Source organism: Haemaphysalis longicornis, unplaced genomic scaffold (assembly GCF_048455015.1).
Source record: "Haemaphysalis longicornis isolate Haplotype H1 unplaced genomic scaffold, Haemaphysalis longicornis Haplotype H1 scaffold_3, whole genome shotgun sequence".
In the NCBI taxonomy this organism is placed as follows: domain Eukaryota; kingdom Metazoa; phylum Arthropoda; class Arachnida; order Ixodida; family Ixodidae; genus Haemaphysalis; species Haemaphysalis longicornis.
The window spans coordinates 15,066,133-15,091,222 of NW_027526335.1; the positions used below are offsets into that span (position 1 = coordinate 15,066,133).

Consider the following 25,090-nt stretch of genomic DNA (forward strand, 5'->3'; position numbering starts at 1 on the left):
AATGTTGGGCAAGGGAGGACATGCCTCAATGAATTTTATAATCGTATAGTAATGTATATTAGAAGCAAAATATTAAAGTCGTAATGAAAAATTTCTTTGTGCACTGATTGGGGTTGTTTACTAATGCTGAGAAGTGATCAATATGTAAATTGTAGTCAACCCTGCGTAGTCACCCTTGCAGTGTTGCTGCAGTCTAAAACTTAACGCAGGGGTGACTACAATGTACATATTCATCCCTTTCATCATTAGTGAGCATCCCCGATCAGTGCACAAAGAAATTTTCTATTACGACTTTAATATTTTGCTTCTAATATAATTACTATAAAGTTAGAAAATTATTCATTGAGGAGTGTCCTCCCTCGCCCAACATTCTCTCTCCCCCCCGCCTGAAAAGTTGAAGGCCATTGCTGGAGGCTATGGCTATTGAAGGCTATTTGAAGGCTATTGCTGGAAGCAATAGAGGCGTCCACGGCGAAGCGACTGGTGGCTCGGCACAGCGAGGCATTCCACGCTGTGACAAGCAGCACGTACTGGTTTCTTGCTTCTTTTTTCCTCGCACGGTTTTCATTTTTCGTTTGCTCCCTTAGGGGCTACGACCATTGCAGGCCTTCCAGAGGTGTTGCGGAAGGGAGACGTTTGCAGAAAAAGGTTCCAACCTAGTTCCGCATAAGTGTTGCGAAGGGTCGATGAGCGCTTGTGTTGATGCTGCGGGGAGACACACCAAAGCGGGCGTAGTCTCCGGAGATGGATAAAGCGGAAAAACAGTGCAGACGGCTGTTGGCGGTGGGTTGCGCACGAATAAGGAGAACTTTTGGTGCCGTTATGGCGTCGAACGGATAGAAATTCGTGATGAAAGCACGTTAAACTTTTCGTGCCCATAAATAGTATCGAAAAAAAAGAAAGAAAATTATTTTACCGCCGAGGTGAGTAAGGTCAAGCAAAGCAATGATTTTGTGCAATCTTTAGCGTACCTGTTTTGAGGGCGGTAATTTCAACTGGGATGCCACGATACATGCCCCCATTTTTAGCTGGTGGACGGCAAACTTCGGACGGCCTACTGAATGCTTAAAGGAACCCTGCAACAATTTTTTCAACGTTTTTTTTTTATCTTAAATGCTTGCAGAACGTAGTCACCCAACACACCCAGTATCTAGATTGGAGGGTCACAAAGTACCTCAGGCAGAAATTACTGCTTTATGCCCATCAGACAACTTGTAAACTCGCTCAACAGATTTTTCTCTTTTTCCCGGTCTTGACGTTCTTCGACGGCCCGAATTACGTCACCTAGGCCATGTAGCGGCTCTTGGCCGGTTTTCCTTCAGTTGCAGCACTGAATGCTTCTCGATAGCAACTTTAAAACTAAAGCCACAAAAACAAAGCAGAAACGGAAGGCCTATCTGGTGAGACGAGCAAATCACGCAGTACCGCTCCGTGCTGGCGATAACTGTAGCTTTCGCAGTGCTTCCAGACAGGAAGGAAAGAGCGAAAGCGTTTACCGAAAGTGTTGCGGGGTCCCTTTAATTCAGGCTAACCAAAGCGCACCGCCTTCCATGCCATCAAATTGGCACATAAAAAAGGAAAACACCTAAACTTGTTTTTACTCCGCTTAGAGCTATGGAGTACCGGCCCGTTACCACAGTGGCCGCCCTGCATTAATAAGGTGGTGTTGCAAGCCAGCCATTGGCACAGGACGAAACGCAAGTAGCACCTACGCGCAGCTGCACTGTTAGTATCAGCGTTACCTGTATTTGTAATGGAGCGATTTTGCGTATGCACGGGACCAATGTGTCGAGAGAACTGGTTCTTCAAGTATCATTTACGCGCAAGGTTCTCATTAAAACATTCATTCACGCTCGATGAAAATGATTACAGGGTGGTAATAGTATAATATTTTATAGGCCAGCGACAAAGCCATAACAAAAGACATACCCAATTAAAAACCACACTGCACGCTACTTGTGACCGGTCCAACAGTTCTATACGCCATAGCAGTAATAGAGTGGCAAAGTTTAAATCTGGAATTTTAGAGCGTGGTCCTTCAGACTAAATGTCCCGTGGTCGAACCAATGGCAGCCCACAATAGCAAATCAAATCACGCCACATTAACGCACAAATGTGGAGGAGGAGGGCGCCCGCCTAGACGGGGTGAGGCTATTTTTTTCTGCCGCCCACAATTTTTGTTGCTGCTAAGCTGCGTTTAGATGTGTTGATGCTGACGTTTTCCTTTTTAACAGCAGTGCGGCCCTAAATTCCCTAACTGCCTTGCCTACAAAAAAAGGGGGAGGTCATAAAACTCCCTGCTGGTGCTCCAGCCTCCAGTGAAGCCTAATTCAGCGGGCCACGCAAGCCCGTAAATGGGACGACCGGGGTCGCGTTGTGCGCAAAGTGGGCTCGTCTATCGAGCGGGATCTCTTACCATTACGTTTAGTGCGCATGAAGGCTTGGAAGAGAAGGGGAGTGAAAACTTTGAGCCTTTTTTTTCGCCCCCCAGAATTAACAGCTGATAGTACAGGGGTTGAACCGTAACGTGTCCCCATCACGTGTTCAACAAGCGCTTCTTCTGTAGGAGACAACGTGCGCGTGAGATGTGCCTTATATTCCTGCCGTTCGTTTTCTGAACGCGCACCTGCATTTCGGTGCTGAGATTTCTTTTACCTCTTAGGCGAACATGAAAGTTGTTCTTGTTGAAAGTCTTAAACAATGAAAGTAAGGTTCATGCACGCTCAGCATGCGGTTTCTGGGTGCAGCCAAATGGGAAATGCTGCTGGTCGTTCAATACAAGGTTATTATTCTGGGTTGAGACCTGTCCTGACCGGTGTGCAGTGCCCACTGGTTCCCATCCAGCCTACTATCTGTTTCAACTAGCACTAGTAGATAATATCTATAGCCGCACTTGCAAATCTCCGGAGCCCTTAAACATAGCGGTTGCAGCAGAGACGATTTTTGATCGCGCACGACCAAAGTAGAGTAAGCGGCGCTTTACAAGACTCCCACAGACACGGTGCCAAGTGCTTGAAATCTTAGATTTGTTTTCAGTGGCATGCGCCAATTCGTACAGTTTCGCGGCTGACGTCACTCGGTGGCGTCATTAGTGCGTGCGGGAGACGCCTCCAGGCGTCGCATCCCCAGGCGAAGATCCAGAGGGGATGTCCTGATGTCCCGATCCCGCTTACACATTTAAGTTCCGACTTACGTCGGGAAGGTATGAGCAGCGCCGCTAAAAAAATAGCTAGGAAGAGTTTCGGAACACATGTTTCACGAGATATAACGGTGGTTGCGGCTGTTGTGGAAATAAACCTTGTTCTTTAAGATATGCTGGCTTCAATAAGGCTTATTTCTGTCTTCGGGACACCCTGATGCATTATAGTGCGTGCTCTCCTCACCGACTTCGATACCAGTGCTCTCGGCAGGCTGAACTAGCAGGCAAGGCGGGGCAAAACTGGCGATGCCTCACGGGCTCTTAAGGCCAATCTGTAGGAGAAAGCAAACGGCAATAGGAGTGAAGGAGCACACTTTGCTTTCAACTAGGCTTGAAACGTGCTTTAAAAAAACGTTTGGTATTACTCTAGGGAGCCAGTAAAGAAAGGTGCCTTGCCTAGTAAGGGAAGCTGGTATGCACATTACGAACCACGTTTATGCATGCATAAGTGTCGCCTGTAACTTTTAAGTCCCGACTTGCCTGAATGGAGCTCTCGCTGATGAGTGCGGGGGGAAACGTTTCTTTTGCTACGAGTTTTAAAGAAAATAAAGCCTCTCCTCCCCGTTCACTGAGGAGTGTTTGTTAAGAGACATGTCACAGACAGTAATTCACTCATAGTTAAACAAGGAACTAGTTAAAAATGACCGTATGACGATGTAATTAAAGCAAGAGCAGTGTACTCGCAGCTTGTTTAAACGTACAAAAATATATCAAGCAGCGATTTTATCTAATGTTCATTAACCAAACAAGACGTCACAGCTCCAACCCGCTACAACGCAGCCAAAAAAGCACGACACAAACCAAGAAGTTAACAGGAATAAAGTGGCATTCTTACATGTCTTCTCTCCGACTTTTTACATTAGGTTTGTAAACAAATTGTCTTCACAGACTTGTATCGCCTCCACCCGATGTAACCGAAGGTCCGCAACCACGAGAACAGTTAGTTTAGCGTGAAACCAGCGCTCATATATTGTGCGATTTCGCACGAATGAATGGATAACATGAAAGAAAACATTGCACAAAACGATGCAGTTGTTAGGCACTGGCCCTTTCAGCTAGGAGTAGGCTTCCAGGACCTCTTCACTAAACCAGACGGTATTGCGTTTGGGCGAGACAACGACGGCCTCGACGGCGTCCAACTCTGCTCCCTTTCCCGTCGGACACGGTGGGAGCCGCCTCGAACTTCTGTCGGCACTGTCCACCACTCCTTCTGGCTGTGATGGCTCTGGCTGTGCCTGCGGCTCTGACTCCAAATTTTGCGACGCCACCGGCCCCGGCACAGTCCTGGACCCGAGCAACTTTACGCTCCTACAAAAATGTCGAGAGGCATGGTTGACACTGTAAGGCAGATTAAATACGGAAGCCTTTCTTGAGATTTAGCCGCCATGGCCGAGCTATTATGTGCCCCAAACGGTATTCGTAACTTTGCCTCTGCATCCTCGCTGTCCAAGTGAGGAGACCTAGAGTAAGAATAACACGCTTCGCTGTAGTCGAATTTAGGCCAATCAGAGCCCGTTCACGTCTTACATGTAGCATGTTTAACCGCCACTGATCTTCAAATTTAATGAAAGATCTATGCAGATTTTGCATTTGCAAGTATACGTGTCTCGGCGGCCACCAGAAAACGCGATGATAATGAAATAGATAGCATATTTGGCTCTAATTCCTTCATTACTTTTTTTGAATTACCGGGTTCAGGACATGTTCGTATAAGGCACTTCATGCAAGTATTCAGCAAAGCTAGCGATGCGTCCCCAAGGTAACTTTGAGTCCAATTAGACACGCGCCCTCAAAGGTCACCGTCAACTAATTTAACGTTTCGTGTCATGCCTTGCTATGAGCGCGACTTGCGTAAGAACTGAAAAAAGCTGAAATATGTACGTGCGTCCATGACGAAGACGCTAAGGCATAACGCATACAATACGCACACAAAAAAATTTTAGCAACGACTGTCTTTAACCGTTCGCCGTCAAAACAACAAGTCTTATTGAGATGAAACGGCGTTTGGTGAAATAGCGTTTGAGAAAATGCCCCCTTTTTCGATTAACTAATGTCCGGTGAAAAGGATTTTTACGTTATGGCCAGGAACCTGTCGAGAAAGTGTGTGTGCATGCGTGCGTGCGTGCGTGCGTGCGTGCATGACCGTGTGTTCTATCGTGCTAACTACTCCCGCAGATGCTACCATAGTGACTAGAAGAACTTACCGGAGAAACTGCAATGAAGGAAGCAACGAGCCACAAATGGACTTCGTTTCTGCGTATTTTCCTTCTTCTTGGAATTAACTTTTTGACGAACCCTTGTGCCTACATCTCTAAACACGCGTGTACTCAGCAGAAAATCTGCACACACGCACACGTACTTGTGAGTGGGCTCGTTTTTTTTTTTTTTTTTTTTTTATGCAGGCACTTACATGGAGCGGAAGGCTTCGAAGGCAGCCTTTGTCACAGCCTCACGCCGAGTTTTCGGGCTAGAGAAGAGGGAAATACAGAGGAATAATAAAGTAAATAAGTCTTTCTTATGGCACAGTGTTTCTTATAGCTCTCCGCACGCTCTAATCTTATTGGCTGCGACGCGTTCCACAGCAAACATCAGGAAAAACAGTCATCGCTCTCAATCCCAATTCACTACGACACATTTCATTGCCCCCACATCAAAAAATATTCCTCCAGGACCTAAGTCTCCCTACATGCTTCAAAGGCGGAAACATTATGGCTGCGACTGCGATACTAATTGAAGACTACTGTGTTAGTATACATTGTGTACGAGTCTCTCTGCTCGTTGAGTAGGTCGAACGCCACGCTACACATTCGCCCTAGTTTTGCGGGTGGTTGGGATTTCGCGCTGTCTTCTCTGGACAGGTGTTTTTCCTGTGCTTTGGAAAAGTGTTCTGCCGCCTTTGCAGGAGCAATAAAGTTTAGTCCAGATTGCTTCATATTCAACAGCCCGTTTGTGAGTATGCAGAAGAAAGCTGACTGAAGCATCACCTACCTTGTGCGCCTTATCTTGTTAAACATCTCTTGCTCGCCGCCGCCGCAGCCGTCTTCAACTACCCTCCCGGACGTGACGGAACTGATGGGCCCGGGTGTCTCCCTAGGTTCGTCTTTGACGCTGCACAGAAATTTGCGAAATATAATTTCAAGTTCAGGTTGTTTTAGGTGTCCATGCTACGCCTTGGTTATGAGACGCGTCCTAGTGGAGGGCTCAGGAATAGTTCTGACCTGCTGCGAATCTTTAACGGGCACCGAAAGCTCGACAAAAGGGCATTCTTGCATAATATAATTTAACATCTAGAAGTGATGGTCATCCGCCCCTATGTCTGCGAGCATTATAACTTTCTCAATCTAAGTACGCCCAAGCGGAAAAAAAATGCCCACAACGTATCGCTGCGAACCATGCCTTTTTTATTTGTTTACTCAAGTTTTGTTCCCAGCGTCTGACCCCGCGTGTTTTGTGGTTTCATAGGATGTGCACAAATTCCCCATTCTTTCGTATGCCACACCGGCAGTCTTCTTCGATAGGGTGCTCTTGTTTGATCCAAAACGTCCACTATCTACTAGCTCGTCAAGCGCGTTGTGGACTGCCATGCGCAGCAGCCGCGCTGTTGACTAGTTTTGATGTATCTTCAGCTTTTCTGATTAAAGTGTCGAGGTATACGGTGTCTGCCTTTATGAGATGCAGGTACGGTGCTGCGTATGTTATCCTTGATATGACGAAGGCTTGTACCAGACGTAATGTGTCGTCCTCTTTCATACCTCTTCTTCTGTTCGAGACTCTACGCATCATGTTGAGGGACGAGCTAGTAGCAGCCCACCTTTCGAATCAACAAGTTCACCTCCGCAAAACGGAAGCAGGAAGGGCTGTACTTAAGAAGATAGGATGGCAAGAAGCGCCGCACGTAACGGAGCTACAATTACCAGACCAATGGGCTTCAGAAATCGAGACCAACCAATCCAAAGAACATGGACTCCAACAAAAATAAGGGTAGGAGAGAGGCGAGAGTAAAAGCAATTAACAAACTGTTCAAAGAAAAGAGACATGAGGTAATACTCTACACTGATGCTGCCCTACCCAAACTCAACTCTCCAACAAAGCAGCTATAGTAGTGATCACAAGGAACGAAAAAGCGAACTGTGCATCATTGTACACCACGGAGCCAGATGAAGTGGCAGAGGCCGCCATAGCACCGGCGCTAACGCAACCTGGAACAGCCACAATTCTCACGGACTCGAAGAAAGCCTACAACAGATACAGAACAGGATGGATCCCAGAAAGTGCCGCCAAACTCCTGACAAGCGGGAAACCCCCGGAAACAAGAGCTGAACTCATTTGGGTCCCTGCGCATTCCTCGATTGAGGGCAACGAATTCGCCCATCGACAGGCCCGAGACTTAAACCTCCGGGCCACAGAGGAAACGGATGAAAGGATGCACCCAATAACGAAATATTCAAAAATCATCAAACATTACAGGGAGAACAGAAGAAGCCTTCTCCGTCCTCATTATAAACTATCCAGGGAAGAACAATCAATATATCGACAGATACAGGCAGCCTCTTTCCCACACCCTCTACTCCTGAACCGCATGTTCCCAATTAGATACGCAAAAGAATGTCCCCTATGCTCAAAACCCGGCACCCTGAAACACACCATCGGAGAATGCACAAAACTCAAGTCCCCCCCAATTCTTGTTGACTCCGTCAGCATAGAGGATGAGCGATGGGAGATCTTGCTGACCAGCCCCGCCCTGGAAGACCAACTTCGGCTGATCAACAGGGGCCAGGCAGGAGGCTTGGGAAGCATATGGGAAGGTGTTAATAAGGAACCACACCGACTGAGCTGAAATAGCTCCATCTCAACCCTTTTGATAACAATAACGTTTATTCTCTCTCTCTCTCTCTCTCTCTCTCTCCACTATCTATCTCAATTTTACCTGAAGCGAGAGCACTCGAGATAAATAGGTATAGAGAAAACGCCGCGGCATTCGATTCGTCTACGTTATACTGTGTCATTTTGTTGATTCCTTCTTCCCCGCTTGTTTTCACCTCGTTTATTGCGGTGCATAAGTTCGCTTCAGTAAAAGTTAATTTCATTGACAACATTGCTGCGTTCTTCGCTGTGTGACAATAAAATATATTCTCAAGCGAATAAGAATTGGACAGGAACACACACCGCCACTTTAATCCATCTCCGAAGAGGGTGGTGCACACTGGTGCGCATGCTCGTACCCGTAAAAAGATTGATGGGGCCCAGTAAATTCATCTAGACATAATCAACCATATTACACGTAACCTTCTCCCTAGCTCTGCATAACAACACGTTCACTGAAGAGTTGAAATTGCCATAACATGCAGTTATAAACTTCTTTTTCAGTAAAATGCAGCTGATTTGGAAACTGATTAAACTGGTGGAACATCTACGCGGCACTCAATGGCGGTTGATTTATTTTTACTTAAATTAAGTTTTTTCACCACTGCACTTGTATGGAAGCAATTTATAGGATATAGAAGCATCAGAACGTGAACGCTGTGCGATTTTCCTTAGTGGCGTCTCCGCCACACGAGTTTTGTCCAGCGCCTCAGTTTTAGTTAGGTCTCGGCCGCGGCAGCCGCTTTTTTGATGGAGGCGAAAAGCAAAAACGCCCATGTATTCGAGATTTCGGCGCGCGTTAAAGATCCCCAGGTGGTCAACATTAATCCTGAGCCCGGCATTACAGCGCGCCTCACCGCCTGTGTAGTGTCGGTGCGTTAAACCGTAAAAGCAATCAATTTTATTTAGCGATATCTGTTTCCCCGAATAACAAAAAGAAGGGGTACACAAATAAATATAAGTGTAACGAACAGAAATTTTATTTGTGCCCACTTGCAAGCAGTTCTTTTTGTCAACTGAAGACGTCCGTCTGCACAAATCACCTTAACAGAAGCACTTTTTTGCCACTCCCGGGAACGCGAAGTTCAAATCTAATCGAGTACGCACCCTCTGCGGTTGCGGATTTCTGTTGTAAAATTCAAGCCTAGAATCGAAAATTTTCTCAGGCTTAATCTCGATCGATATTAACTATAGAAGGGACCCAGGATTTAAAAAAAGAAACAAAGGCGCCTGGGAAACAATACTTCACGTACGATGCCACACTCTTTTGCCACTCTTTCGTCGCTTCCATTTATAAGCTCTTCTAAACAGAGCGCGTACCTCTGTGTACCCTGTGCAACTTGAGATAATGTACCCGTGAAGGGACGTAACAAAATTAGCTGACGCTGTGCGTTGAGACTTTCTCTCTTAAAAATCACCGCAGGTGGGCTTCCCCACAACACTCCAGCACTCCAGAACAACCAATCGTCGTTGCCAAATGTGCAAATTTGTCGGATGAGGAGCCCTAGCATGCGATTAGAGCAGAAAATCGGATCGGCGCTCTGACCACAGCGCAAGGCGTGCATCTGCGCTGTTGTCACACCGCACAACCTATATTTTGCTCGTCATTCACCAAATTTGCAAATTTGACAACGACGATTGGTCGTTCTGTAGTGCTGCGGGCAAGCCCACCCGCGGCAATTTTTAAGAGAATATGTTTCAAAATTTTCTGCCGCCACTATAGAGCAGCGACAGCTCGAATAACGTTCCCCAGCCCCCACTCTCCTGTTTACATTTTTATATTTGCTAACACACTTCGGTAAACGGGGCCGGTTATTCGATTGGAGTAGTTCCGCGCATTACCGACGCACTGGACGTACCAGTTCGGCGCCTCGTGGGAGGGTCCCTCGTTCCCTTCTGCAGCGGCGACTTGCTCTTGCGCTGCATTCGCGCACGGTCGGTTGGCCGCTAACGCGCTGTCCGACGTCCCACTGAAACCAAGAAGCACCGGGGCGGAAGCGATTCAGTTAACAGCCCCGCGAAACGACCTGCTCAAACTAACTCGGGCCACGCACCGGCAACGACGTCTTGACACATCCTTCTAGAGCGGCTAAAAAGGATAAAAAAAAAAGACATCAATACAGCAACTGCCTTCGACATACGAACACGCCGTACGGTAACTCCAATCGGGTCACTGAACGCGTGCAAATCCGATAATTAAAGCCCGTTTTCTTCTCACCAAAACGCAAACAATAACGCCGGCATCGCTCCCGCAGAAACAGTGCGGGTGCGGGTTAGAATGACATTAAAAATGCAATTAAGCAAGGCTTTCACACCGACAAGCGCTTTGTAAATTAAATCATTACTTTTTGGTTATTCATCAGACGCTCTTCGCCACGACGCGAAAGTTATTATAAACACCGATTAACGGTCACTCGCACGCATATATTCAACGACGGACAAAGAACGATGACCTAAAGAGACGGAACAAGCGAGGAGAATTTAGAAAGTTGTGCGCGAACTGTAGGGCAAGGATGACAAAACAAAATGAACGATTTGACAAATACCCTAATAAAATTGTGGCAAAGGGTTTCTTTTTTACAATTGAGTGTTAATTAATATTACATATTATCGTTGCCATTGTTGACCGTAGTTGGTGCTGTCACAAACGAACAACGGCCGTATTAGGTTGCGACCATATATCAAAAATAAATATTTGTAATCATTTTACCCTCATTTAAGTATTCGATAGGCACATTTAATCGCTGCAATATTTCTGTTTTACGAACTGCGTTTGGTTTTGTGACGTTCGTTCAGTTTCAGGGAATCTTGCCGTGGGTAATTTTGGCCATGTGTGGCCGAAATGCATTTTTAGTACAAAAGTAATAATCGGATGCAAACGACAATCGCCGTGCGGAGTAGCTATGACAATCTCAGTGTGGCTACAGCTGGTAGAAACGAAGCAAATCGGACAGGCCCTTACTTTGAACACATATCTGATTGCAAAAACCTTACCATAAAATTACGCAAGAGTGTGCCGTTTTGGTTACCACATCTTCAAAATGTAGTAACCAGAGTTTGTGTGACACAGGTTACCACCTGTGTCACACAAACACGTCCCGGTCTAGACCATTGATACCACATGACACAGACCATGCACTATTATGTTGACTGCTAAAAAAGCTAAATTCCTTTTTTGCATTGCAATCGACGTTTCGCAAATGGAGTCATTACCCAACTTGCGTTCTAAATGTGCTTTGAATTGGTTTATTGACTTGTGCTTTCTGTCCCATTCGCTGGATTCGTTTATTGCAATCACTAGTGCGTATTATGAGCTTGCAACGTGTTGCCACCACCTTATGTACACATTTAGGGCTTTCTGCCATCCGTAAGTAAAGTGAAATTGTTCCAAGTATAGACAGGTTCATGTAGAAAACTACAAGTGCGATTAAAGTTATTTATGCAAATCACGTATGCAGTATTAAACGTCACTCCAACCAATGTAGATTCGAATACTACGCACATTTAAACTAAGTACAGCCCTCTGCTATTTGCCTACTTGATTGTTATCTGCTAAAGTGAATTGGAACAAAAGGAAGCAGACGCCCATCTGCTGTGCCGGCTGCTTCGACAATCGCTTGCGTCTATCCCCGAATATCTTTGTGGGTTTCGTGAATCCCCCTGTATTACCTTCGGCGAATCAGTCCGCCATTAACAGAGCTCTATCGCCGCTTGACAAGGTATGGGCAGGGTGTTGTCGGTGCTTTCAATGACGGGCGCGGGTGACGTAAGCTACAAATCAGTAGACGTCGTAGCTTTCCTTCGAGGGCATCCTACGTGGTTGCTCCCTTCTTCGATCCCTGTTGTTGCCCATGCGTAATTTTCAGGCATTTTGGTAAGCTACGACGGAGAGGAACGTCGTGTCTCTCAAGTTTTCCCCGTTGTACGCTTCTTGGAAGCGTGCTCATGTGTGCTACGATGCAATTCGGGCATTCAGAATGTTTTTTTTTTTTTTTTGTAAATGGTTCCGCTTATTTATGCGCTTTCCAACGATACTGGCATTTAGCACAAACCCTGCATCCTTTCTGAGCAGGGATTCTTGGTTTGCCTTTTGCCACGTGCTACTTTATCGGCTTCCAGAAAAGGCTGGCAAGGTGCTTCTTGCGCAAGTCAAAGCGGCTCAGTTAAATGCCGTAGCTTGCAGTAGGGCAGATCGAACAGGTGATTGCTGGCACTTCAAGCTTGCCTCAAAGGGGCCATGCAGGCAAAACACAAATTTGGTTCATTCAAACGATTGCCTCATTAGAATCATACTGACACCACTTTTAACGTAAACTTCGCTCAAATGAGCTATATAATTAGAAAAAATCGTGATTGGCCATGCGCCCACTCGCTCATTTCCCGCAGCAGAACCTATGATGTCATATATGCCCAGCTGTGCGATTGGCTGAGGCCGGCAAAAGCAAACGCAAATTAGGCCGGGCTCATAAGCTTGCCGAAACAGCTTCTTAAGTTTATGACACATTCTTTCTATAGCAGTAATAATGGTGGGGTAAACAGCGGAAGTCACGAAAGTACACGTAAACATAGAAGTACTGATGCGTACTGCTGTTGGTCTGCGCGCACTATGCTTGTTTTAGCTGCACAGCACTGCGGCGCTTGTCTCGGACCACAATGGCCGATTGGAGTAAGCTACAGTGTCTTACGTAACCGTATTTGTCGAGCGAACACTATGTTTCACGAAGCGGTTTTCTACCTGAAAAAAAAAAAACAGACAGGTACAAATAGTTAAAAACAAAGCAAAGGCACAAAACGGCCCGCCGCCGTATGGTGGCGCCATCTAGGTTAACTGACGGCAAACAAAGCTTCGCAATCGGCTGCAGAGCGGTTCCTGTGATGTCATTGCAGACGTCCCGAAAACACAGGATTTGACGGGAGAATCAAAAATTTAACTTAAATTGAATAATTTCTCATTGAATACAGCATCGTTTGCTTCCCCGCAAGCACTGGGAGCATTATAAAACGCGAAATCTTTGGAATAAAACAAACTTGTATTTTGTTTGCATGGCCCCTTAAAAAATAAGGCGTCGTTCTTACTCTGCTCGTACAGCTGAATGCCAAATCAATCCCAACATAAAATGCCGGGCCGGCTGTTGACTTCAATGCTAAGTGTATGACACGTCTGGCACACTTTAGCCCGTCCACTTACGTTCCGCGTTCGACGTCCCCTGCTTGCTCCGACTCGAGCTTGGCGCCGGGATCCTCGAACTCCACCTTGTCCATCGTGAGAAAGTACTTGGACAGGCGCACGGACGCGTAGCAGGCCACGTTGAACAATGAGGCGATCACCATAAGGACGACCCACAGGCCATTCTGCGGACACGTTGTTGAAGGCCAGAAAAAATGCCAACGTTCGTCACTGTACTAACCAGCAGAGTTGCTAAAAACAGAAGCGCTTTCCAGATTGAGGGTAAAAGCAAAGGACGCCCGTGTGTCGAGATTTCGGCGCACATTAAACATCTCCATGTGGTCCAAAATAATCCTGAGCCATCCACTACGGCGCAATTCATAGCCCAGGTGCATTTTCAGTGAGTTTAGCCCCCAAAATACAAAATAACGATCAGCGAGAAACAGAAACAGCAGTTCAGATAAAGATGTTCGTTCAACGAGCGTATATTGTAGAAGTCGGGTATTTATTATTATATATGAACTTAAAATTAGACGCTATGTGCGAAGTGGCCAGAGCCAATGCGGTAGAGAGTTCAGAAAAGCAAAAACGAACAACTCGGGGAAAATAAGTGCAAAAAATGAATTGTTGAGCATCTACACAGTACAGAGCGGAAATGGTTAAAAGTAACATTTTCTCCACAGCAAAAAAACTCTATGCGCTGTATATGAAAGGTTCTCGTTGGCGCCTCCATAAGAAGTACTGCACTAATGCAAATAAAAAAATGGCACTAGCACAGACTGTAAAAAAACAATTAAAAACAATTGTACGTATACGAACGCAGTATTTAAAAATATTTCGCTAAATAAAGGTGATGAATGCATTGCCCTTGTTGCCTAAGCATCAGAAGGAGTGTATCATCAGTGGATTACTTTGCCATGGTACGAAGTAAGGCAAGGCTGAAATGCCGATGACAATACAGCTGATGTTTCCGCAATATAAATTTAAATGGAGCTTTTATATTCACGTGCGCTTATAAGAAACTTAACTGGGTTATTCTATTAAAGCGCTGTCTGCGGACAACATTGTATGGAATCCAGAAGCTACGGATCCTTACCAGAGTCTTTCGTCTATATTTTGGCTAGCCCATACTAGCTACATCCGATCTCTTTCGCACAGTTTACTAGAAATCCCGACTCTTCGGTAAATGCTGTCATCTGCCTTCAGTACTACAGGATTTGTTGTTTTTTTTTCAACTTAAAATACCAAATCCGTCGGAGCAACCACAAAATATTGCGGGCGATAGAAGCTTGCGTACGCTATGGTGTCAAATATTCAGAAGCCAGGGCATCTGCAGGTATAATACTTTCAATGCACCTGCTGCGTCCCTCCATGCAGCCACTTCTAGCATTTACGCCTACCGAGAAATTTTCTCATGAGACATAGACGCGAACGAACCTGAAACATGTTCACGCGGGTGGCACCAAAACACATGGGGCACTTGTCTCAGGACACGTCATCCTGACGCCACCAAACGCTCTCAGCGTTCCTTAAACAGCTTTCAGAGGACCTTGTATATAATGTCAAGTGTAGAAACGCTGGTTTTGTGTTTCAGAGCAATGCAGTCGACTAGAGAAGTTGAAAGCAATATGGCCACTGCTACGTAAATCTCCTACTGAACGTAAACAAGCTATCGTTCTCGGTTCGCGTGGCTAGGGATCTCTAAGCATCTCGGCAGCGGATAGCAGTGCTTCAAGAATCTCGTATGTATGTAACAGTGTATATGGTGGCCAATAAATACTCCGAATAAATGAATAAATGAAATTACCATTTTGCTTCAAGTTCGCCAGTTTGTGATGCAGGCTACATAAGAGGAACAAGATCACAGCAAAGCCCCGTTTCATCTTCAGCCGATATAAAAGGCTCTACTGTTTCAGTTGAGCTCAGTCTCGAAAGAATTCCGTTGCATTGCAAGCAGCCATGCCAAAGATGCTTTAGCTGTAGGAACTCGCGTTATATGGTTTTTGTATAAAGCACTCTTTTCAATGCCATGTTCGTTGTACAAGTTTGCTCGGAATGTCCTGTCAGAGCATGCTTTGAACGAAAGTAGTTTTGGTTGTACGAATGCATAACGCAGGCAGCCTTTTAAAGCAGAGAGTTGGAGTTGTTCGCGTCTGCTTTCATACAACGTAAACTTTGAGCTCCCAACTCATCCGCAGGTAGGTGGCTCATATAAGTTATCTCTTGCACAGAAGTATCAGAACAAGTAATGACATCTGCGAAATTTGTCAAACATAGGCCTTATGAACTTGTTTTTTGTTTCTTAAAAAAATCTACTGGTCAATTATTGCGCAAAATATTTCAGATTGCGAAATGGAAAGCAGTAAATTAACCAAAGTAGAGCGCTGGGCTAGATGAAAGTTGACAGTTTTTAAGCACAGTTTCCTTTCCTTTCTCAATTTCATGTACTTTATAATGGTAGTTCCGCCTTCAGCACAGATTTTTTTTACTTTAGGCGCTTTATCATGTTAAGTTCATAGGCAACTTCTTTCATCGGTGTGGCAACTGGCCTACCCACTGGTCCCTTCCATGTGCCTTTCCATCTTTAGTAGATGTCAGGTACAAAATATATACAATTTATGCAGTTTTTGCAGCAACAAAATGTAGAAAAATGGTCCCCTTACCATGCTAAATACAACACGATTACAAAGAAAGGAGACTCCAGCATCGTATATTTGCTGAAGACCAGGACAGTCTTTTACCGAGGAAACGACCTGGAGGAATAAAATATATTATTACCAATCTATACTGTATACCATTGAATATACTATTAGCCCTCGTTACAACGAAGCACTTTACACTAATTACCAACTAATACATATGCATTCAAGTCACCCCCGCTTATTTTGAAATACCAAGTATAACGAGTATTACTTCGTTGTAATGAAGTTTGTTGTATTTTCTTTTCCTCGATACGCTGATTTCCAGGTTATGAACCCAATAAACTGGCTCAAATATACATAAATCCACTTTGTTGCCGAGCATTTGCCCCTGCCATGCCCGACTCAAGCGCTAGTTTTAAACACATCCTTTTACGGGGCTTGAGGACTTGCGTAAATTTTCTTTGTTCCTCAGAGAGTTCGCCGTCGTATACGTTTCTGTCAAGAGTGTAGAGTGCTATAGAGTGCGGGAAGGGGGTGCCTCCTGGTGTCGTGGCATCCTTTCAGCGCAGACTTAGCACCGTCCGCTCTCACCATGCGATGGCAGCACATGCCTTCGAGGACTACGGATCGAAGTTTCGCGCGGTATATTTGAGTAGAACTGCGCAATACGCGTATTTATGGCAATTCGCTGCGATAGGACCGTTCTGCTCTTGAACGACCTTTATCTGAACTGAAGATTTAGTTAAACAAAACTTTCTACTTGTCCCTGTCTGGCTTTTATTTTGCGAATAACTTTTTTAGCCTTGAAGTTTCTTCCATTTGAGCTATGCTGCATAGCGAACAATTGCTGTGTTTCCGCCTATAACTGGGAGTAATTAACGAGGACCTTTTATCATAGGACACCTGAACTGTTGACTAAAATGTAAAGAAACCAAACTCTTCTTCTAGAACGCTAAAGCATTTTCTTACGGCACTGCAGAGCTTGTATCTTCCACGGTCAGCCACAAGATCAGGTTTCCAAGACATGACCAACCAGGTACAAGACATAATGTACGAATAGATTCCCACAGGAATCTATTAGTTAATTAAACGTACGCTGTTGCATACAATGTCTTTCCGGTTCGCTTCTAAGGGCCAGTGAGGATTTTTATATCATGAAAACCGAGCAAATGGGTACAGTGCGTAATATAGGTGTTTTAACTCGATACAAACGTCTAAAAAAAATATTTATACTACCTTGTCTTTGATTCCCCGCACCGCGACGCTCACGGAATTGGTGTGCCTTTCAGCGATGAGCCTCAAGGCCTGCAACAAATCCCACCATCAGATTATAGAACACCTAAACGAGAAGGGCACTTTTTCCTTGATGTGTTATACCTTTGCGACTTGGACGGTGATTTGTTCAGAGATATGAGCACTGCCCAGAGAAATCATGTCTTGGATAGTCTTTATACTACTCTGTAAAAATTGTGAAAGCAAAAGTAATTATGTTGGCTACCAACTCAAAAATAAAGTCTGAACTTACTCTTATTCTCGGTACAGTGGCCTGGGCATCGAAATAGACAAAAGAATGGTGTATCACTCCCAATGCAGATACATACAAACTATTTCACGTATAGCTCTACGTGACAGACTAAAACAAAAGCACAGAAGACAGAATTCACCCGGCTAACAACACTAGTGCTAGAATCTACAAGCACGTTAACCTAAAACAATGCCTACGCGACTAAATATACATTATGGTGCTCATTTCAGAACAGAAACTAGTAATATTCTGATGCATATTTATTCGATGTATCACATGTGTCGTCCTCCAGCGCCTCCATTCAACACAACCTGTTTTACACGCCGCCAATATAACAGCTTATCATCCTATATCAGGGCCTAAACTAAGTAAAACTTCATTTCGTGAACTCCACAGCTAATGTTCAGGTTCACACACAAAGCCCCAAAAAATTACATACCACGGAAATGCTTGCTTGAGTAGTTGACAATTTCCTGTCGAAATTCACAGTCTTTGTATAGTACGCCCGTAAGCTTGCGTCGCTGTGTTTGAAGTCAATCTTGGTGATGTTTTTAACGAAAAGCTTCATTATGCCAGCGACGTCCTGAAAATGTCGTAATAAATGCGTATCAGGGGACGGCATCGACGAATTTTAAACCAAAATCCTTACAGGTAGAAGACGTAAAACGTATTTGTATACAGGCCAGAGTTAAATAGCGCAGCCCCTGATGGTAACAGAGCTTGATGATTAGAATGATCCAACCAAGCATCGCAGAAACCATGCAATGAAGACAAAAAAAATCGTTGCGCCTTTTTTGGGATATGTTGGGTTGTGTTGTGTTACCTGGAGTCCGTCACGTACCCCTCATGCGCCCAGCCCTGACCACTATGGCAAAATTGATTGATTGTAGGGTTTAACGCGCCGGCGCAACGCAGGCGATCAGGGGCGCCGTAGTGGAGGGCTCCTGATTAATTTTGACCACCTGGGAATCTTTAACGTGCCCCGAAATCTCGTACACACGGGCGTTTTTGCTTTTCGCCTCCATCAACTATGGCAAAATGATTTCTGGTGCCTGCCTTCATAATTCGTCATGAAGGGTGCTGAAAACTTTTTCCAGTGAAAGATGCTAATAGGTATTCGGATATGATTTTTTAAGAGAGAAAATGCAGGGGGTCTGACGGGAAAATTCCTGGAGCGAGAGGAGGAGGCAGAGCGAAAATGAAGAGAGGGGGGGGGGGGGGGGCGCTGCAGCTGTTTGCGCCCTATGCTGAAGCACAACTCCCGCAGCGCGTGATTTCTGGTGCAGTTGTACATCATTGTACACATCGCTGAACAAAGCGAGCTGAGTTTTGATTTCACTGTGTTGATAAGGGGTGACTACGAATCGTACACGCGGCATCCCAGAAGTACCCAATGAAGCAGCACTAACTGCCCTGTAATATGGGCAGTAAGGAACGCATGTGAACCGGCGTTCACAGGAAGCAAGCCAGAGACCGAACCGAACCAAGAATGAAAACTTGATGCTCCTGTGTAACCTGACCACACTTGTGAACCGTGAAGCATATTACGCACCGAGTTGGCCAAGACGTCAATGTCGCCGACTAAGAAGCCTCCGAAGCTGTTAGAGCACGTCCTGGAAACAAATCGCGCGCATGGGCGCAGTTGAAACCAGACGTCATAATGAAAGCTTGTTCAAGCTTCCCTAAACACTGACGAATCTCACACAACCCTCGTCAAATGTTCAGGAGAATTTCGCGCTCCCAGGCAGCCAAGCTTCTGTACGAAAGCAAATATACGGTCGAGACAAATATACGATCGACAAGAGTTAATTTAACCCCGGGAGGACCCAAAAAATCTAGTCGAATTAAGCGAAAAACATAACTAATCAAACTAAAATGTATACCTTTACACCCCAATGTGAAGAATTAGCCGAACTCAGATTACGGGAAGTCGTATACAGAAAGGGACACAGAGAGAGAGTTTAATCTAGAAAGGCAGAACTAATGAAACACGAACGCGCGGCACGGGCACATACATCGCGAACATGTTAGAGACTAAGTCTCGCGCTCCTCTTGGAGAGACCAGATTTAGTTCTTTATTGCCTGATTGACTCCACTTAGAGGCTCTTGGAGGAAAGAAAGTTGGAATGAAGCCCTAGCTGCCTTCTAAAACTTTTTTTATTTGCATTTACGTACCGTAAACCACGATCACCAAATTTTCAAAAAGGCTCTTAAATTTACTTTACAACGTAGTTCAGACATTCAAACGTACGGTTTGCAATCCCCACCGAGTTTAATAGAAACATTTTATTTCTACAATTTCAGTATAATTTGATTGCAGAATGCTAGAGTGAATGTCACGACATGTCTTCTGTTTGCCGCCTCTATAACAGGGCAGTTAAGTCGGGATCAGTATACATTAGATATCACCCGTCACTGCGTACAACAATAGCCGATAAACTGACCACAGATATGTTAGTGCGGGAGACGTATACTCACTGGAATAGGCTAGGTGACGTGATGTAGTCAAGAATAGGGTCAACCATGGGGTCGATCGCTGACCTCCTGTGGGGAAAAAATGTCTGAAACAAAAAAAAAATACAATAATAAAGAAAGTAAGCAGCCCCATTACACGCCATTTTCTATAAAATACTGTAAAACATGCGGAATGGAACATAATCATACAAAATCTGCGTCTCAATTTGGCGCTTTCTTCGAAATGTTACCAGAAGCTGGTTTTTGTTACATTACAGAGAATTCAAGACCACATTTAACAAAACTTTCTGCTTCTACTTTCTAGCTGTTATCGCCATCGACATCATCATCATATTTAAGTCATCTGCAGAAAAAAAGGCCTCTCCAATAGCTTCCCAAACAACTCCTGTACTGCACTGCACGAGTACACTCTTTGCGGCGAAATGTTATTTCGTTGCTTTATTTAGTTAATGGTCTTCTTTGTCCAGTCTCGTCTCTCGGTTGTCATTCCGTTACCTTGCTGGTTCACCGGTCGTCATTTTGTCGCATTACGTCCTCAGCCCAACTGCATTTCTTTCTCTTAATCTTAACTATGACATATTCGACCTGAGTTTGCTTCCTGATGCACATGTTCGCATCCCTAACCGTTATTCCTTTCAAGCTTCGTTCCTTAGCTCTTCGGGTTGGCTTACGTGTTTTTGTTTTCTTTTGAAATGTTTTTTAAGCCGCCAAGTTTGTAGACCGCCAAAGAAGACGCACTCAAGTACACTGTGCTCATGGAGAGTTTTGTCTCCCTATTTTTAATTTGAGGGGAGGGGGAATTTTTACGCCCTATGTAGCCTTTCTCTATGCAGAGATTTTTCAACCGGATGGAAGGCTATTACTTAGTGTGTTATTTGCGCTGTACAGGGTTTATGGCACCTTGCCTGCAAGAGTTTCAATTTACCATCCCGACAACATTAAATGAACATACTAAAAAAAATCTAAGTGAACGTTTATTTCCTTTGGGCAGCGCACATGACATTTGCAAATTTGGGTCTCCAGTCTCCTACAAAAGGAAATCGCATCTTACGAAACTTATTGCAATGCAAAACCTCAACAGCTTAAAGTTCCCCTATGTCAACCTACAACAGGTGTCAGAAAGTTACATCCTGTATCAGACTGTCTATACAATGCCGCCTATATAGCTTCACCGCAATGCCATAACATAACTGGCATTCCGGGTTCCTTGCAGCAGAAGCAGCGCTTGTTCCCAAAAATACATTAGCTTGGCGTGTGTGCGCCTGCAGACCTTGCTTCCATGATTTTAATTGATACGTTTTATATTGTGTTGAATGTCCTGGCACCAATCATGTAAAAATGTTCGGGGTGTGAGCATGCCACGTTGGAAGATTTTAGATGTGATTTATTACGGAAACATCTTTATTTCGCGGCAAAATTCTAGGGAGGTAGTCGGGGGAACTTTGCACCCCCTTTTACCTCGTCGTCTTACAAATAGTCGTATCGCACTTCTCAAGGATGGTTTTCAGTTTAATGCTGTTTCTGTCAAGGGGTACACAACTATAAGCTGCTGATCCCGACCACGAGAAAGAAATCCGGCCCAGAATACGAATCAGGTCAGGTGCTTTCGGCAAGCACTCGCAACTAAGAGGAAGCTACCTCCATCCTTAGCCCTTTCGGCCCTGGTGCTGTCAATTGACGCCATCACATAAAAGCTCCTCCAGCGCATAGAGAACGAAACCAAAACTGGCAGTTTTGGGGGAATTGTCCTTCAATGATGCCTTTTGCGATAGATATCACTGTTGTTTCTTTTTATTGGAGCCACCCGCTACAAAAAAGAAAAAGCTCCGCTGAAGTCGAAATTATGACTGAGGCTGAAAAAAATGTGTCTTAGTTTTATTCCGAATCTTGTAAATCTATAAATACCTGAACTCCGATGCTGATTATTCTTTTTGTATGTTCATGTAGTCATAACGTTCATCATAACGTTTAAAAAAATGTGCAAAAGTTATGTCATTACTCAACATATTTTTTAATTGCCAGATGTCTTAATTAATTACCTCATTATACATCGGTGAATACTTTTACTTCCATCTCTATTTTTTGTTTTTGGGCTTATGGGACCATAAAATTTAGGAAAACTCACAGAAAACACTGTTTTGCTTGAAATTAAAAAATCAGGGCTGAAAGGGCTAGAAAGAAATGCTTCCTGCCGGTGATGACATATGAAGCGGAAACGTGGCCCCTTACTAAACAATTAGAAAGCAAACTTAGGTCCGCCCAACGTTCCATGCAACGAATAGTGTTACGAGTAAGCCTTAGGGACAGAAAACGAGCAACTTGGATTAGGGAGCATACCCGGAGGAGGGAGGATATCATGGTTCAGGTTAAGAAAAAGAAATGGACGTGGGCGGGCCTTGTGGTACGACGAACGGAAAAACAGGTGGACCCCAGGGGCAACATAATAGACACCCAGAGACGGGACTAGAAGAAGGGGAAGGCCATTAACTCGATGATGAGATAAAAGAAAATTCGGAGGCGAAGAATTGACTCGGCCAGCTCAGGACAGAAGCGGGTGGAGGTCAATGGGGGAGGCCGTCGTCCTGCAGTGAACCTAAATATGATGATGATGATGACGATGATTATGATGATGATCGCACCACATTCAATCTGGTACGTTCCTTCACCCCGGCGCGCAACATTTGAAAGGACTTGGGTGCAACATACCTCGTCCAAAATGCTCGGTCTTCTTTGGAAGAACGGGTCGCAGATGAACGCGCCAGAGGAGACGCTTAGTTTCATCACATATGCTGCGATCGCCGCAAGGAACGCTGAGACCGGTAGGGTGCACAGTGCCGACCTTCGTAGAAAGAAAACAAAAGAAGATAAGCTTGCGAAAGACATACAGAAATGCAAACATGATAATTGTGCTGTTATATCGCTATCGCACGCACGTGGCACACCTTCTCACTTTAACGCCGGTTTTCCCGGGCCCCAAAAATAACTGCGACATTACGTGTAGGAGCGGAATATTTAATTTTAGGTAGAAAGTTTTGTTTAAAAGGCAATTTCAATGAATATACACAATGAGCAGCGTTGTGGAGTTCAAAAGAAACGAAATAAAATCCTCATTTCCATCTTCACTTCGGGAAGCTGTGGCCGTGGCCAACAAATAGCTTGTCTCGACTACGGCTTCTCCCCCCTGTACATACGTCGACGGAAGCGCATTCGTGTGTTGGCGTCCGAAATGCGAAAACTTCGTTGTAGCTGCTTTCGTACCACTGATTTTAACTGGTTTCGGTACCCACGAGCCAACAAGGGCTGGCGGACTAAAATTACATTTAGCTAGCGTCGACTAACACCTGTGCTGCAGGGCCGTTGTGAAAGACTTCCGAAAGCCTTCGAAGGCAGTGTTTATCGAGTGGCGCATTGTCTGTGCATTAAGCGCACTTGTAAGTAGTAAACGTAACTGAAAGTTTCCCTTTAGCACATGTATAAGAAACATACTAGTGATTTAAACCTATCACGCAGGTACTTCCAACGGTAGCAATGTCAGGCCGGTACACAAGAGCTCTAGGAGGAATTCAAAAATATCGCGCAACTCCGTGTGACATAGTGACGTCGTTGGTGCTCTCCAAAGGAAAGACAGCTAATGCAAGGGTAGACTGGCTCCACGCCTACAAAAGCACTCACACGAAAAGCGCTCGGCCGGCATACTCGGAGGCCTTGCCCCGCTTCGTGGGCGCAACGTGGGGATCGTGGGTGGATGCAGCCACGGCGAGAACGAAGAGCAGCGATAGGTCCATCGCCAAGACGATGGCGCCACACATAAAGTTCATGATGAACCTGCAAACAAAGCGTGATGAAATCAACGGGATGTTATAGCGACAGTGCCAACAGGTCCAGATCAGACGGACTTACTGACGGTTTGCCGCCGCCTGGAATGAGTCTCGCTCCTGGAGCGTGTAGCCAGGAAAGAAATTCTGGGCACTTCCGATTATCGTGCGCACCTGCAGTCGTGCGAAGAGGTAAAGGCGAACTCTGATACATGAACAGTAAAGAAAGAGGACCTATTCGAAGAATAAGTAGAAAAACGTGGATGAAAGAAGGCGTAGACCCACACTTCGCCCTGTGTGTCAAGTCGCCTTTTTTTGTTCACGTTTTCTGCGCAGTTTTTTCTTGACCTATCCGTAATGTTATTGCGGTACAAAGGAAATTCACATCACCGAATACTCTTTAATTGCATCGCAGTGCCAGAAGAAATAAATTATCCAATTCTTCTTAGTAGCTGTGTTTTCCGGTTAGATCACTGCAGTTCATTACTCAGCTATTAAGCGGAAGTCTGAAGCGTTTATCACATTACCTGTAATTTTTGGCCAGATAGGAAACACTATGCGCCCACGGCACCAACTACCCTAATTACGTCAATATTTTCTAATCAGTATTAAGCTAGCAAGAAAAGACAATCTCAACTCAAGGTTAATGTATTTTTTGTTTGTTCTCGCCGACGTTTTACAGGTTAAACGGGCTATAAATAGCCTAATTTCAGCTTCATTGCTGAGCCCAATGACGCGGGTTCGATTCCCAGCCGCAGGGCCGTTTTCTGATGGAGGCGAAAAGCAAGAACGCCCGCGCGTTTGTTTCGGCGCATGTTAGAGGTCCCCATGCGGCCAAAATTTATCCGGAGCCCTCGACTACGGCGCGCCTCATAACCTGTGTATTTTCGGCGGGTTAAACCGCGTAATCAATTTCAGCTTCACTGTGTGCGCGCGTGTGCGCGTTCGTATACCGCTTGTTCAGCGCAATGTTATTTCATTGCCTCGACTTATTGCGTCCGTTCCGTGGGTGCACGCGTTCTTATATCGCAGTTTTAGGTAGTTTCCAAATGAAAAAGCAGACCTTGAACATGGACGCTCAAATATTTTTTCCAACGTGATAATGAGCTTAAATGCATTATTTTGCACCAAGCACATTTGGCATCGATATACTTCATGCACGTTTGGCGCAGTTAAAGATTCCCCGGGGAGTTCGGGGGGCTCTGTCCGCTTGTTGAAGGCTATGTAACTGAGTTACACGCACCTTGGATGTCTTGCCGGCCACGCTTGCCTCTGCTCCCGCCACGTGCTCCTCGATGCCGCCGAGTGCGAACGACGCAGCTGTCACGCGAAACGCGGTGATTAATTTCGCGTCCTCAAGAGGGATTCCCACGCGCAACATCACTCGCTATGTCACAGAACGCG

At 45.1% G+C, this 25,090-nt stretch overlaps 1 protein-coding gene across 4 annotated transcripts; it reads right to left on the reverse strand.

Moving 5' to 3' along the window:
* Window positions 1–1,501: 1,501 nt before the first annotated feature.
* Window positions 1,502–25,090, reverse strand: LOC144173994 (uncharacterized). 4 transcript variants are annotated; one of them, XM_077702390.1, is made up of 15 exons: window positions 24,930–25,090; window positions 23,772–23,860; window positions 23,544–23,696; window positions 22,578–22,710; window positions 19,875–19,957; window positions 18,949–19,009; window positions 17,836–17,979; window positions 17,397–17,417; window positions 17,249–17,329; window positions 17,108–17,176; window positions 13,251–13,414; window positions 9,922–10,032; window positions 6,188–6,307; window positions 5,610–5,666; window positions 1,502–4,507 (listed from the first exon to the last, which is right to left on the reverse strand). In XM_077702390.1, exons 1-15 carry the CDS (start codon window positions 25,065–25,067, stop codon window positions 4,255–4,257), a joined length of 1,677 nt encoding a protein of 558 aa, XP_077558516.1. In that variant the 5' UTR covers window positions 25,068–25,090; the 3' UTR covers window positions 1,502–4,254. The 4 variants fall into 4 exon arrangements, with proteins under 4 accessions (XP_077558516.1, XP_077558517.1, XP_077558518.1 ...); XM_077702391.1 differs by lacking the exon at window positions 17,397–17,417; XM_077702392.1 differs by lacking the exon at window positions 9,922–10,032.